The sequence below is a fragment of the Sycon ciliatum genome, chromosome 3, assembly GCF_964019385.1.
Source record: "Sycon ciliatum chromosome 3, ocSycCili1.1, whole genome shotgun sequence".
Lineage (NCBI taxonomy): Eukaryota > Metazoa > Porifera > Calcarea > Leucosolenida > Sycettidae > Sycon > Sycon ciliatum.
In genome coordinates this window covers 5,704,877-5,719,198 of record NC_088645.1, presented here as the reverse complement: position 1 = coordinate 5,719,198, position 14,322 = coordinate 5,704,877, and the positions used below count along the sequence as shown (strand labels likewise).

Sequence of the window (14,322 nt, the reverse complement as noted above, 5' to 3'; positions counted from 1 at the left end):
TAGTGACCAGTCTACCACTACTGACCAGTGTGACTAGTGACCAGTCTACCCCTACTGACCAGTGTGACTAGTGACCAGTCTAATCCTACTGACCAGTGTGACTAGTGACCAGTCTACCCCTACTGACCAGTGTGACTAGTGACCAGTCTACCCCTACTGACCAGTGTGACTAGTGACCAGTCTACTCCTACTGACCAGTGTGACTAGTGACCAGTCTACCCCTACTGACCAGTGTGGCTAGTGACCAGTCTACCCCTACTGACCAGTGTGACTAGTGACCAGTCTATCCCTACTGACCAGTGTGACTAGTGACCAGTCTACCCCAACTGACCAGTGTGACTAGTGACCAGTCTACCCCTACTGACCAGTGTGACTAGTGGCCAGTCTACCCCTACTGACCAGTGTGACTAGTGACCAGTCTACCACTACTGACCAGTGTGACTAGTGACCAGTCTACCCCTGCTGACCAGTGTGACTAGTGACCTGTCTACCCCTACTGACCAGTGTGACTAGTGACCAGTCTACCCCTACTGACCAGTTTGACTAGTGACCAGTCTACCCCTACTGACCAGTGTGACTAGTGACCAGTCTACCCCTACTGACCAGTGTGACTAGTGACCAGTCTATCCCTACTGACCAGTGTGACTAGTGACCAGTCTACCCCTACTGACAAGTGTGACAAGTGACCAGTCCATCCCTACTGACCAGTGTGACTAGTGACCAGTCTACCCCTATTGACCAGTGTGACTAGTGACCAGTTTACCCCTACTGACCAGTGTGGCTAGTGACCAGTCTACCCCTACTGACCAGTGTGAGGAGTGACCAGTCTATCCCTACTGACCAGTGTGACTAGTGACCAGTCTACCCCTACTGACCAGTGTGACTAGTGACCAGTCTATCCCTACTGACCAGTTTGACTAGTGACCAGTCTACCCCTACTGACCAGTGTGACTAGTGACCAGTCTATCCCTACTGACCAGTGTGACTAGTGACCAGTCTATCCCTACTGACCAGTGTGACTAGTGACCAGTCTACCCCTACTGACCAGTGTGACTAGTGACCAGTCTACCCCTACTGACCAGTGTGACTAGTGACCAGTCTATCCCTACTGACCAGTGTGACTAGTGACCAGTCTACCCCTACTGACCAGTGTGACTAGTGACCAATCTACCCCTACTGACCAGTGTGACTAGTGACCAGTCTACCCCTACTGGCCAGTGTGACTAGTGACCAGTCTACCCCTACTGACCAGTGTGACTAGTGACCAGTCTACCCCTACTGACCAGTGTGACTAGTGACCAGTCTAACCCTACTGACCAGTGTGACTAGTGACCAGTCTACCCCTACTGACCAGTGTGACTAGTGACCAGTCTATCCCTACTGACCAGTGTGACTAGTGACCAGTCTACCCCTACTGACCAGTGTGACTAGTGACAAGTCTACCCCTACTGACCAGTGTGACTAGTGACAAATCTACCCCTACTGACCAGTGTGACTAGTGACCAGTCTACCCCTACTGACCAGTGTGACTAGTGACCAGTCTAATCCTACTGACCAGTGTGACTAGTGACAGTCTATCACTACTCACCAGTGTGGCTAGTGACCAGTCTACCCCTACTGACCAGTGTGACTAGTGACCAGTCTACCCCTACTGACCAGTGTGACTAGTGACCAGTCTATCCCTACTCACCAGTGTGACTAGTGACCAGTCTATCCCTACTGACCAGTGTGACTAGTGACCAGTCTACCCCTACTGACCAGTGTGACTAGTGACTAGTCTACCCCTACTGACCAGTGTGACTGGTGACCAGTCTATCCCTACTGACCAGTGTGACTAGTGACCAGTCTACCCCTACTGACCAGTGTGACTAGTGACAAATCTACCCCTACTGACCAGTGTGACTAGTGACCAGTCTACCCCTACTGACCAGTGTGACTAGTGACCAGTCTAATCCTACTGACCAGTGTGACTAGTGACCAGTCTATCCCTACTCACCAGTGTGACTAGTGACCAGTCTATCCCTACTGACCAGTGTGACTAGTGACCAGTCTACCCCTACTGACCAGTGTGACTAGTGACCAGTCTACCCCTACTGACCAGTGTGACTAGTGACCAGTCTATCCCTACTGACCAGTGTGACTAGTGACCAGTCTATCCCTACTGTCCAGTGTGACTAGTGACCAGTCTACCCCTACTGACCAGTGTGACTAGTGACCAGTCTACCCCTACTGACCAGTGTGACTAGTGACCAGTCTACCCCTACTGACCAGTGTGACTAGTGACCAGTCTATCCCTACTGACCAGTGTGACTAGTGACCAGTCTACCCCTACTGACCAGTGTGACTAGTGACCAATCTACCCCTACTGACCAGTGTGACTAGTGACCAGTCTACCCCTACTGGCCAGTGTAACTAGTGACCAGTCTACCCCTACTGACCAGTGTGACTAGTGACCAGTCTACCCCTACTGACCAGTGTGACTAGTGACCAGTCTAACCCTACTGACCAGTGTGACTAGTGACCAGTCTACCCCTACTGACCAGTGTGACTAGTGACCAGTCTATCCCTACTGACCAGTGTGACTAGTGACCAGTCTACCCCTACTGACCAGTGTGACTAGTGACAAATCTACCCCTACTGACCAGTGTGACTAGTGACCAGTCTACCCCTACTGACCAGTGTAACTAGTGACCAGTCTAATCCTACTGACCAGTGTGACTAGTGACAGTCTATCACTACTCACCAGTGTGGCTAGTGACCAGTCTACCCCTACTGACCAGTCCGACTAGTGACCAGTCTACCCCTACTGACCAGTGTGACTAGTGACCAGTCTATCCCTACTCACCAGTGTGACTAGTGACCAGTCTATCCCTACTGACCAGTGTGACTAGTGACCAGTCTACCCCTACTGACCAGTGTGACTAGTGACCAGTCTACCCCTACTGACCAGTGTGACTAGTGACCAGTCTATCCCTACTGACCAGTGTGACTAGTGACCAGTCTACCCCTACTGACCAGTGTGACTAGTGACAAATCTACCCCTACTGACCAGTGTGACTAGTGACCAGTCTACCCCTACTGACCAGTGTGACTAGTGACCAGTCTACCCCTACTGACCAGTGTGACTAGTGACCAGTCTATCACTACTCACCAGTGTGGCTAGTGACCAGTCTACCCCTACTGACCAGTGTGACTAGTGACCAGTCTACCCCTACTGACCAGTGTGACTAGTGACCAGTCTATCCCTACTCACCAGTGTGACTAGTGACCAGTCTACCCCTACTGACCAGTGTGACTAGTGACCAGTCTAACCCTACTGACCAGTGTGACTAGTGACCAGTCTACCCCTACTGACCAGTTTGACTAGTGACCAGTCTACCCCTACTGACCAGTGTGACTAGTGACCAGTCTATCCCTACTGACCAGTGTGACTAGTGACCAGTCTACCCCTACTGACCAGTGTGACTAGTGACCAGTCTATCCCTACTCACCAGTGTGACTAGTGACCAGTCTATCCCTACTGACCAGTGTGACTAGTGACCAGTCTATCCCTACTGACCAGTGTGGCTAGTGACCAGTCTACCTCTACTGACCAGTGTGACTAGTGACCAGTCTATCCCTACTGACCAGTGTGGCTAGTGACCAGTCTACCCCTACTGACCAGTGTGACTAGTGACCAGTCTATCCCTACTGACCAGTTTGACTAGTGACCAGTCTACCCCTACTGACCAGTGTGACTAGTGACCAGTCTACCCCTACTGACCAGTTTGACTAGTGACCAGTCTACCCCTACTGACCAGTGTGACTAGTGACCAGTCTATCCCTACTGACCAGTGTGACTAGTGACCAGTCTATCCCTACTGACCAGTGTGACTAGTGACCAGTCTACCCCTACTGACCAGTGTGACTAGTGACCAGTCTACCCCTACTGACCAGTGTGACTAGTCACCAATCTATCCCTACTGACCAGTGTGACTAGTGACCAGTCTATCCCTACTGACCAGTGTGACTAGTGACCAGTCTATCCCTACTGACCAGTATGACTAGTGACCAGTCTATCCCTACTGACCAGTGTGACTAGTGACCAGTCTATCCCTACTGACCAGTGTGACTAGTGACCAGTCTACCCCTACTGACCAGTGTGACTAGTGACCAGTATATCCCTACTGACCAGTGTGACTAGTGACCAGTCTACCCCTACTGACCAGTGTGACTAGTGACCAGTCTACCCCTACTGACCAGTGTGACTAGTGACCAGTCTATCCCTACTGACCAGTGTGACTAGTGACCAGTCTACCCCTACTGACCAGCGTGACTAGTGACCAGTCTACCCCTACTGACCAGTGTGACTAGTGACCAGTCTACCCCTACTGACCACTTTGCCAGGCATGTACGTTGTAACTAGTGACAACTTGATGAAAGAGCAGTAACCAACTTTTCTTGTCCCAGTAGGCGGGCGGGCAGCTGATTGTGTGTGTGTGTGTGTGTGTGTGTGTGTGTGTGTGTTTGTGTGTGTGTGTGTGCGTTCGTGCGTGCGTGCGTGCGTGTGTGAAGCGATATGTATAGATTATAGACCGGTTAGGAGGTCTATACAGGATATACAGACCGAGTAAAAGCCCGAGGTTCCCCGAGGTCTTTTACGAGGTCTATATATCCTGCATAGAGAAACTATGAGGTCTATAATCTATTTATCGTGTTCTCCACACAATAGTTTCTCTGCATATACGACATATCATTGTAATTCTAGTATAATACTATAGCCTATACCGCATTTTACTGCATTGAAAGTCAAGATCATTGTTCTAAACTAGGTTCAGCATCGGTAGCACATTGGCTGGGTGGTAAGGAAGAGTGACTGAGATTCACAAGGTTGTGGGTTCAAATCCTGTCTTGTGTATTTCTGCTTTCTTCAAAAATTTCTTTTTCGAAGTTGGATAGAAAATTTTTTAGTCCAAGAAATTCTAAGGAGTCAAATATAATTAGTCAATTATAATGTGTATTTGACTAAGCAGTCAAATTTGCGATATATTTGACCGCTTTAGGTATCAGGGAAATTAGTGGGGTCAAATGCTAAGAAGGCGATAATCCACGATATATCACTGACAATATCCATCAAACGGTTAGCGTACAATGCTTGTGTGCTGTCGACTCTCCTATATGGGTCCGAATGCTGGGTACCGCTACAGGCTGATGTTCATGCGCTGTCTGTCTTTCATCGCTGTTGTGTCTGCACCATTCTGGGCATCAGTTGTCAAGATCTATGGAATGACAGGACAACTAATGTTGAAGTTCTGGAGTGCTGGGGAGATACCTTGGACATGGAGTGTCGTCTCAGCAGACGTCACCTTGAGTGGCTTGGTCATGTGTCAAGGATGGAGGATGAGCGCATCCCGAAGGCTCTACTGCTCGGTGCGTTTCCAAACAAGAGACCTGCCTATGGTCCGCAGAAAAGGTGGCGAGACTGTGTTCGGAGTGGCGTCAAACCACCTGACGACTGGTATGAAGTGGCCACCTCTTGTCGCTCCAAATGGCGCAAGGCTTACCGTTGTTTGCCAGACAAGCAGAACAAACCTCGACCATCACCGGTTGTGTGCCAAACTTGTCACCGCTCCTTCAGTCGTGTACGTGACAGGAAGCGACACAAGCGTACAGCTACGCGTGACCTGCCCTTAAGGTGGCAGACAACCCAAAATTCGCTGAAAAATCGGATTTGTAAATAATATTATTCATATTGAGTGCTACGTCAGTTGAAAGAGCTTGAATAGCTGCAAATTCTCTGAAAATTGTGTCCCGATCTGACCAGCCGTTCAAGAGTTATGGCCTAAAATGTGCCCTTGTAAGGAAAGATTTTTTGTTGCACGCTGTCATTTGTTGGCAGCATTGTATTTGAATTTGAGCAGACAGTGCGCAACTTGTCGTATGGAAACACGCGAAAGTGTGCAGAATTTTGCTCCAAGTCCAAAAATCACGTTTTTGAGCCACGTGCAGCAGGACTTTTGCAAGCACCCTCGTGACGTTGCAGATATGCGGCTTGATTATTGTAGTTGACGTTGATTTAGTTACTTTGGCAAGTTTGAGTCGTGTCAAGAAGTCAGTCAGGATTCAGTACTAGGCAGTAGCGGAACGTGAGTGGTAGTCTTTGCCGGTTTCTGAGGGTATCCTGGATTTGGTGTGTGTTATATCATCCGTATCATGCCTGTCATGATTGTCTGAAGCTATTGTCTGTGTTGTGGTTGACTTCACTCCTTAGTGCTATTGACTGGCCTTTCGTACAATACCTATTGATGTCTAGAGACAAACTGTCTAGCCTTCCCCTCGTGCGCTTATTGATACACTATCCAGCTGTCCAGTGGGTCTCCTTCCACCGCTCTCTATTTCGCTATACTCTTCTTCACACTCTATAAGTTCGTGTCTTCTTTACAATAAAATCAGTTCAGTGAGTTCGAGATCACAACAGTGTGCAGCGCTGTGGAAATGGCTTGCTGTGGACGTCCCAGCACTGGCTTTTGTATCAAAGGTACGACCTCGTAGCACGTGCTAAACCTAAAAAAATTCAAAAATTGATTTGGGTCTGTGGGAGTCTGTGAGAGAACGCCCACTCGTTCCGTTGTCACAGATTCCAGGGCCACGTTGAGGGGCCCTACCCCACCACCCATGGCTGCTTCTTGACTTGTTTTAGATTTGGGTCCCGCACACGGACAGAATGGGCACAAAAATGTGAACAATTGAAAATGCACATTGCCGGAAATTTGAGTTTTTCCAGCCTGGAAAGCCTGTCAGTGAGGCGCAAGAACTTGTAAATCATGTCTTGAGGGCCAGCATAGTGGCAGGAGTGCGTGGTCAAAATTTCTCTCAAATCCATTGAGAAACACCAAAGTTGCGGTCAATTGAATGCCATATGAAATTTATGGGTAGGCTGCCCCTTAAGCCAACAGCCAGGAAGTTGTCACTGCGACCAGTGCAACAGATGGTTCCGGAGCAAGGGTGGATTTGCCCGACGCAAGTGCTCGCCAGCAAAATCACCAGCAGAGGCATCTTCTGACACACTTGAGTCACCGGTTGCGAACAATATGTCCTGCGAACGCTTCAGCTTCCACTGCGCCAGCTGCAACTGCTATGTGCTATCGCACCAAGGCATGAAGCATCAGAAGTGCAGCCGTGGCTCGGCCAGAGCATCCAACGCAGACCGTAGCTCCTTCTGCGTCGTTTGCAATTGCGGGCGGCATTTCAGTAGACCACAGGGCCTATACCGTCATCGCCCCTACTGTTCCGAACCTGCTCAACCCCCATGGGGCCCACATAGCCAGAATATGGCATAGCATCCAAGGTCCAAGGTGTGTGTGTGTGTGTGTGTGTGTGTGTCTGTGTGTTTGTATATACATGTATATATATGTGTGTGTTTGTGTACTTGTGCATTGGTACATGGGTGCATACACATGTGTGTGCATGTGAGAGAGTGTTTATGTGTACCTATCTTATCATGTATATAGGTGAACAAGATACAACTGCAGCATGTGAACGCATAGTGGAAATGCAAAACCAGACCAACACAACTGTCCGTCAACTACAGGAGCAAAGTGCTACAACCTCCGCAAGCATTGGACAACTACTGGAGCAAAGTGCTACAAGTGCCACAAGCATTGGGCAACTACTGGAGCAGCAGCAAGACACTAGCCATAAGCTTTCACGTGTCTCAGCAGCTGTTACCACCATTCAACGAGGTGAGTACATTTTTTCAAGGTCTACAATAAAACCTATAACTAAAGACCAGTGTGACTAGAGACCAGTCTACCCCTACTGACCAGTGTGACTAGTGACCAGTCTATCCCTACTGACCAGTGTGACTAGTGACCAGTCTATCCCTACTGACCAGTGTGACTAGAGACCAGTCTACCCCTACTGACCAGTGTGACTAGTGACCAGTCTACCCCTACTGACCAGTGTGACTAGTGACCAGTCTACCACTACTGACCAGTGTGACTAGAGACCAGTCTATCTCTACTGACCAGTGTGACTAGAGACCAGTCTATCCCTACTGACCAGTGTGACTAGTGACCAGTCTACCCCTACTGACCAGTGTGGCTAGTGACCAGTCTACCCCTACTGACCAGTGTGACTAGTGACCAGTCTATCCCTACTGACCAGTGTAACTAGTGACCAGTCTATCCCTACTGACCAGTGTGACTAGTGACCAGTCTACCCCTACTGACCAGTGTGACTAGTGACCAGTCTACCCCTACTGACCAGTGTGACTAGTGACCAGTCTATCCCTACTGACCAGTGTGACTAGTGACCAGTCTATCCCTACTGACCAGTGTGACTAGTGACCAGTCTATCCCTACTGACCAGTGTGACTAGTGACCAGTCTACCCCTACTGACCAGTGTGACTAGTGACCAGTCTAACCCTACTGACCAGTGTGACTAGTGACCAGTCTACCCCTACTGACCAGTGTGGCTAGTGACCAGTCTACCCCTACTGACCAGTGTGACTAGTGACCAGTCTACCCATACTGACCAGTGTGACTAGTGACCAGTCTACACCTACTGACCAGTGTGGCTAGTGACCGGTCTACCCCTACTGACCAGTGTGGCTAGTGACCAGTCTACCCCTACTGACCAGTGTGACTAAAGACCAGTCTACCCATACTGACCAGTGTGACTAGTGACCAGTCTACCCCTACTGACCAGTGTGGCTAGTGACCAGTCAACCCCTACTGACCAGTTTTGTAACCGTTTGAAGGTATTCTTGGAAAAGACAATGCTTGCTCAAGGCAACACAACTGATATAGGCCACTTCTTGCCCTAAGGTGATTACGCGAGTGCTGACAGGATAGGGAAAGGTGCAAGATACAGAGCTAGAGGGCGGATAAGGTTAGCGCTAACAGGGAACTGTTACACCATCCCTCCCTCCTAAGCGAGGCACAGTTGCCTCCAGGGAGTCGAGGAATATGTGGAAAGGGAATAATCAAAATGAAATCGTGTCAACCCAACAACGCTCATCTAATTGAAGCACCGTGCAAGGTAACCAAGGACAGTCAGGCGAGTGAAGATAAGAATATCATCCAGAAACACTACCACAAACCGCCGTAAGTACGGTTGGAGAATACTGTTCATCAGTGACTGAAACGTGGCAGGGGCGTTAGTTAATCCAAAGCCCATGACCCGGAACTGGAAATGACCGAAGGGAGTATTGATAGCCGTCTTAGGTACATCTTCCTGACGGATCCTAAGCTGATTGTTTCCCGAGCGTAAATCCAGCTTACTGAAGTATGAGCTACCTTGAATGGTATCAAACAGGTCATCAATGTTGGGAGGCAAGCTTTGTTTTTGATGGTGATCCTGTTCAAATTCCGCCAATCACAAACCATGCGCAATGAGCCATCAGACTTTTTAACGAAAAAGACTGGGGCACCGTATGGTGACTTGCTGGGTTCGATGAAGCCCTTGCGGAGGAGTTCCGTGAGCTGGGCTTGCAATTCGTCCATCTCGGGTTTGGGGAGACGGTAGGCAGCCCGTGTTGGAGGAACGGCACCCTCCTCAGTCACAATCTCATGGTCGACATCCCTCTCTGGCGGAAGCTCGGTCGGCAGGTCGTCTGGAAAGATGTCTGAGTACCGCCGCAGAAGGTTAGCCAGCTGCTCTTGATGATCTGGGTGTTGTCTGGCGGCTGATGGCTTGCTGTCCTCCTCCTCGTCGTCAGTAGCGTTGACCCACGCCAGGATTCCCTGCGCGCCTTTTCTCAACTCGCGGCGAGCCTGAGAACCAGATATGAGCATGCTCTCAATTGGCGGCGACTCCTGACGCTCCGTATCACTATTTTGGCCGGAAGGGGGTTTAGCAACGAGCGGCTCTCCATTCCGTTTGACTTCGTTGGTCTGAAAGTTGATATCCGGATTGTGTCTGGTCAGCCATGGCTTGCCCAGGATAGCATCATAGCGGCTCAACGGAAAAACTGTGAAAGATTGGGTGTCGCTGAAGTCTTTCACGATAACCTTTACCGGACCGGTCCTCTGCAGTCCCGATGATGTCGACGAGCGATCAGCCAGGGTTACCTTCAGTGTTTCGTCCTTGCTCTCCGTAACAAGGCCGTTTCTTTGCACCAAAGCTTCCGATATGAAGTCGTGCGTCGATCCCGAGTCAATAAGCATAATTGCCCGGCGGCCGTTGATCCTGCCCTCAACACGGAGAAGGTCATGCTCCAAAGGAAGCTCCGTGTCCTGTACTGCGATATCAACGTTGCTGACATGGGATTCCTGTTCGGCAACATCTTCCGAATCAGCTTGCAGCGTCGGTTCTTCCAGCTCTAGTACGTTGTAACGGTTGCGTATGTCAACCGGGTAACCGTTGGGTGCTTTCCGCTCGGTCGCCAGCGAGCTCACGCCATTTTTCACTGGCGACCAGCATTTGGGTGTTGATTGCTGGGACAATCCCGAGCTAGGTGACCTGGCTTCCGACAAGCGAAGCATCCACCCTGCCGACTCAGGTGACGCCTCTCCTCCGGTGTTAGCCTTTGGGGTCGTACGGGCTGACTTCGGTGCTGAATTGGGTTCGGCTGTTGGTCCGCCGTTTACGCTGACCTGATCGCTTGGCTCAGATCAGTGGGGTGCTCTCGCAGCACCTGGGTCTTGACAGGTGGGTGCAGTCCATTTACGAACAGCAGTCCTCGGGTCAGCTCGTCGATCTCAGGCACTTGTAGGCTTAGCCGCGAGAACTCGGTGACATAGTTCTCCAAGCGTGAGTGCTGCCTGACAGCGAAGAGATCCAGTCGCACCCGCTCTTGATGATGCAACGGACCGTTCACCTTGGCGAGGGCTTCACGCAGCGCTGGCCACGTCGAGAACTCCACACCCGTATCCAACGATGCGATGAGCCATAGCTTGGCGTTGCCGCTCAGGAAGCCCGCTGCGTAATCCACCATCACCGATGAGTCGGTGATTCCCAGTGACCGAATCGCCAGCTCAATGGAGAAAGCCCACTCCTTGAACTGCGAGGGCTTGCCATCGAAGATCGGCGGCTCCTTAGCGTGTAGACGAATGAGCGGGCGGCACAGGGAGCGGTTGTCGGTTGCTCAGACGGGCGCTGACTTGGCGACTGGCTTCACGGACTTGCTGGCCAACCTGAATAGCATTACAGAAAGAACAAGGATCGCCACGACAATGGCGAGCTCCAAGAACACCATGTTAACCATCCTCCGCTACCAGTGTAACCGTTTGAAGGTTTTCTTGGAAAAGACAATGCTTGCTCAAGGCAACACAACTGATATAGGGCACTTCGTGCCCTAAGGTGATAACGCGAGTGCTGACAGGATAGGGAAAGGTGCAAGATACAGAGCAAGAGGGCAGATAAGGTTAGCGCTAACAGGGAACTGTTTCAAGTGTGGCTAGTGACCAGTCTATCCCTACTGATCAGTGTGACTAGTGACCAGTCTATCCCTACTGACCAGTGTGACTAGTGACCAGTCTATCCCTACTGACCAGTGTGACTAGTGACCAGTCTACCCCTGCTGACCAGTGTGACTAGTGACCAGTCTACCCCTACTGACCAGTGTGACTAGTGACCAGTCTACCCCTACTGACCAGTGTGACTAGTGATCAGTCTACCCCTACTGACCAGTGTGACTAGTGACCAGTCTACCCCTGCTGACCAGTGTGACTAGTGACCAGTCTATCCCTACTGACCAGTGTGACTAGTGACCAGTCTACCCCTACTGACCAGTGTGACTAGTGACCAGTCTATCCCTACTGACCAGTGTGACTAGTGATCAGTCTACCCCTACTGATCAGTGTGACAAGTGACCAGTCTACCCCTACTGACCAGTGTGACTAGTGACCAGTCTACCCCTACTGACCAGTGTGACTAGTGACCAGTCTTCCCCTACTGACCAGTGTGACTAGTGATCAGTCTACCCCTACTGACCAGTGTGACTAGTGACCAGTCTACCCCTGCTGACCAGTGTGACTAGTGACCAGTCTATCCCTACTGACCAGTGTGACTAGTGACCAGTCTACCCCTACTGACCAGTGTGACTAGTGACCAGTCTATCCCTACTGACCAGTGTGACTAGTGATCAGTCTACCCCTACTGATCAGTGTGACAAGTGACCAGTCTACCCCTACTGACCAGTGTGACTAGTGACCAGTCTACCCCTACTGACCAGTGTGACTAGTGACCAGTCTATCCCTACTGACCAGTGTGACTAGTGACCAGTCTATCCCTACTGACCAGTGTGACTAGTGACCAGTCTACCCCTTCTGACCAGTGTGACTAGTGACCAGTCTATCCCTACTGACCAGTGTGACTAGTGACCAGTCTATCCCTACTGACCAGTGTGACTAGTGGCCAGTCTACCCCTACTGACCAGTGTCACTAGTGACCAGTCTACCCCTACTGCCCAGTGTGACTAGTGACCAGTCTATCCCTACTGACCAGTGTGACTAGTGACCAGTCTACCCCTACTGACCAGTGTGACTAGTGACCAGTCTATCCCTACTGACCAGTGTGACTAGTGGCCAGTCTACCCCTACTGACCAGTGTGACTAGTGACCAGTCTACCCCTACTGACCAGTTTGACTAGTGACCAGTCTATCCCTACTGACCAGTGTGACTAGTGACCAGTCTATCCCTACTGACCAGTGTGACTAGTGACCAGTCTATCCCTACTGACCAGTGTGACTAGTGACCAGTCTACCCCTACTGACCAGTGTGACTAGTGACCAGTCTATCCCTACTGACCAGTGTGACTAGTGACCAGTCTACCCCTACTGACCAGTGTGGCTAGTGACCAGTCTACCCCTACTGACCAGTGTGACTAGTGACCAGTATATCCCTACTGACCAGTGTGACTAGTGACCAGTCTACCCCTACTGACCAGTGTGGCTAGTGACCAGTCTACCCCTACTGACCAGTGTGACTAGTGACCAGTATATCCCTACTGACCAGTGTGACTAGTGACCAGTCTATCCCTACTGACCAGTGTGACTAGTGACCAGTCTATCCCTACTGACCAGTGTGACTAGTGATAGGGACTTCAGACCATTTCTTCAAATCGGTTTTCTGTGGCTTATGTTTTGCTTTTTGGATAGGTTAGAGCTTCCTGAGGAGTTTGGTCTTTAGTTTTTCTAAATCGGACAAAGGAAACTAAAGTTACAAGCAAAATAGTCATCGCCTATCACCGGATTGGTCCGACAAACGTCCCACACATTTGAGATCAGATAGATATGTCAAACTGAGAGAACCCACTGTCCTTGGCAACGCATAGCAACCGTACACCAGATCCAAAAACAATCTTGATTCTCCGCATGAAATAGCTGAATAGTATGGTTTACAATGTAACGGTGGTTAGTAACAGGAGACATTGATAATACAGTCCTGAGATAGCTTCGGACTGTTGGCGTGGTTGGTGTCAAGAAAAAGAATAATCACGGAAGAGGCACTGACTAAGCTCAACATGTACATGTACAGGACATTGTATTGGCTGGGGTAATCGTAGCACGCACATCATCATCGGCAGAGATGCAGCAAATAGCAACAAGAGTATATAGCACATCTCCCAGTTCGGCACTCTTTCAGCTATTCTTGCGGAGCTCAACCAGATCGAGCATAACAGCATCGGAGACAAGAATCGAGGCATGGACCGAAACAGCCAAGCGCAATTCAATTTGTACATCAGCATCATTTAGCGCAGGATACTTCTCGCTGCTTTCCATACTGTGACTATGGCGGCGCTGAACGGCAAAGTACAAAGAGTTATAATGCAAGAAATAGGTCTTCTGGAAGGTGAAAACAATAAAGATTACCTTCTATCTAGACTAATTCGAGGTCGTAGAATACGAATATCACATTTTCAAGAAGGGGACCCGGACGGATCATATGGTTTCTCACCTTTCCCTTCCATCCGCATACGTAACTCCGTCAAAAATGAACGTAACAGCTCCATTCTTGCTGGTCCCAAACGAAGGCAAGCTCCAACAAGACGAACCGAAACTTTCTCCAACTGTACAAGACTTCCTTCATTTCGAAAAACGGTTCCACTTTTCTCTACACGACTTGACATATGACCATCACACGATTTGTGCAGGCGTCGATTTGCACGCTTTTGGGCCAAGAAGTCACGTGGTCTGAAGTCCCTACTAGTGACCAGTCTACCCCTACTGACCAGTGTGACTAGTGACCAGTCTACCCCTACTGACCAGTGTGACTAGTGACCAGTCTACCCCTACTGACCAGTGTGACTACTGACCAGTCTATCCCTACTGACTAGTGTGAGTAGTGACCAGTCTACCCCTACTGACCAGTGGGACTAGTGACCAGTCTATCCTTAC

At 50.0% G+C, this 14,322-nt stretch overlaps 1 protein-coding gene and 1 long non-coding RNA gene across 2 annotated transcripts in view; one reads left to right on the top strand and one right to left on the bottom strand.

Moving 5' to 3' along the window:
• LOC135812409 (TNF receptor-associated factor 5-like) overlaps nucleotides 1-8,664 on the top strand; it is a 110,451-nt gene extending 101,787 nt beyond the window's left edge. Inside the window, exons 8-9 of the mRNA XM_065325781.1 lie at nucleotides 7,491-7,721; nucleotides 8,588-8,664. Of these exons, the coding sequence (XP_065181853.1) occupies nucleotides 7,491-7,721; nucleotides 8,588-8,664 (308 nt within the window). The remainder of the gene's footprint in view (nucleotides 1-7,490; nucleotides 7,722-8,587) is intronic.
• Nucleotides 8,665-13,046: 4,382 nt separating this feature from the next.
• LOC135812434 (uncharacterized) lies at nucleotides 13,047-14,075 on the bottom strand. Its single transcript, XR_010552799.1, has 2 exons — nucleotides 13,883-14,075; nucleotides 13,047-13,725 (listed from the first exon to the last, which is right to left on the bottom strand). It is a non-coding gene; the product is annotated as an uncharacterized LOC135812434 (long non-coding RNA).
• Between the last annotated feature and the right edge of the window lie 247 nt (nucleotides 14,076-14,322).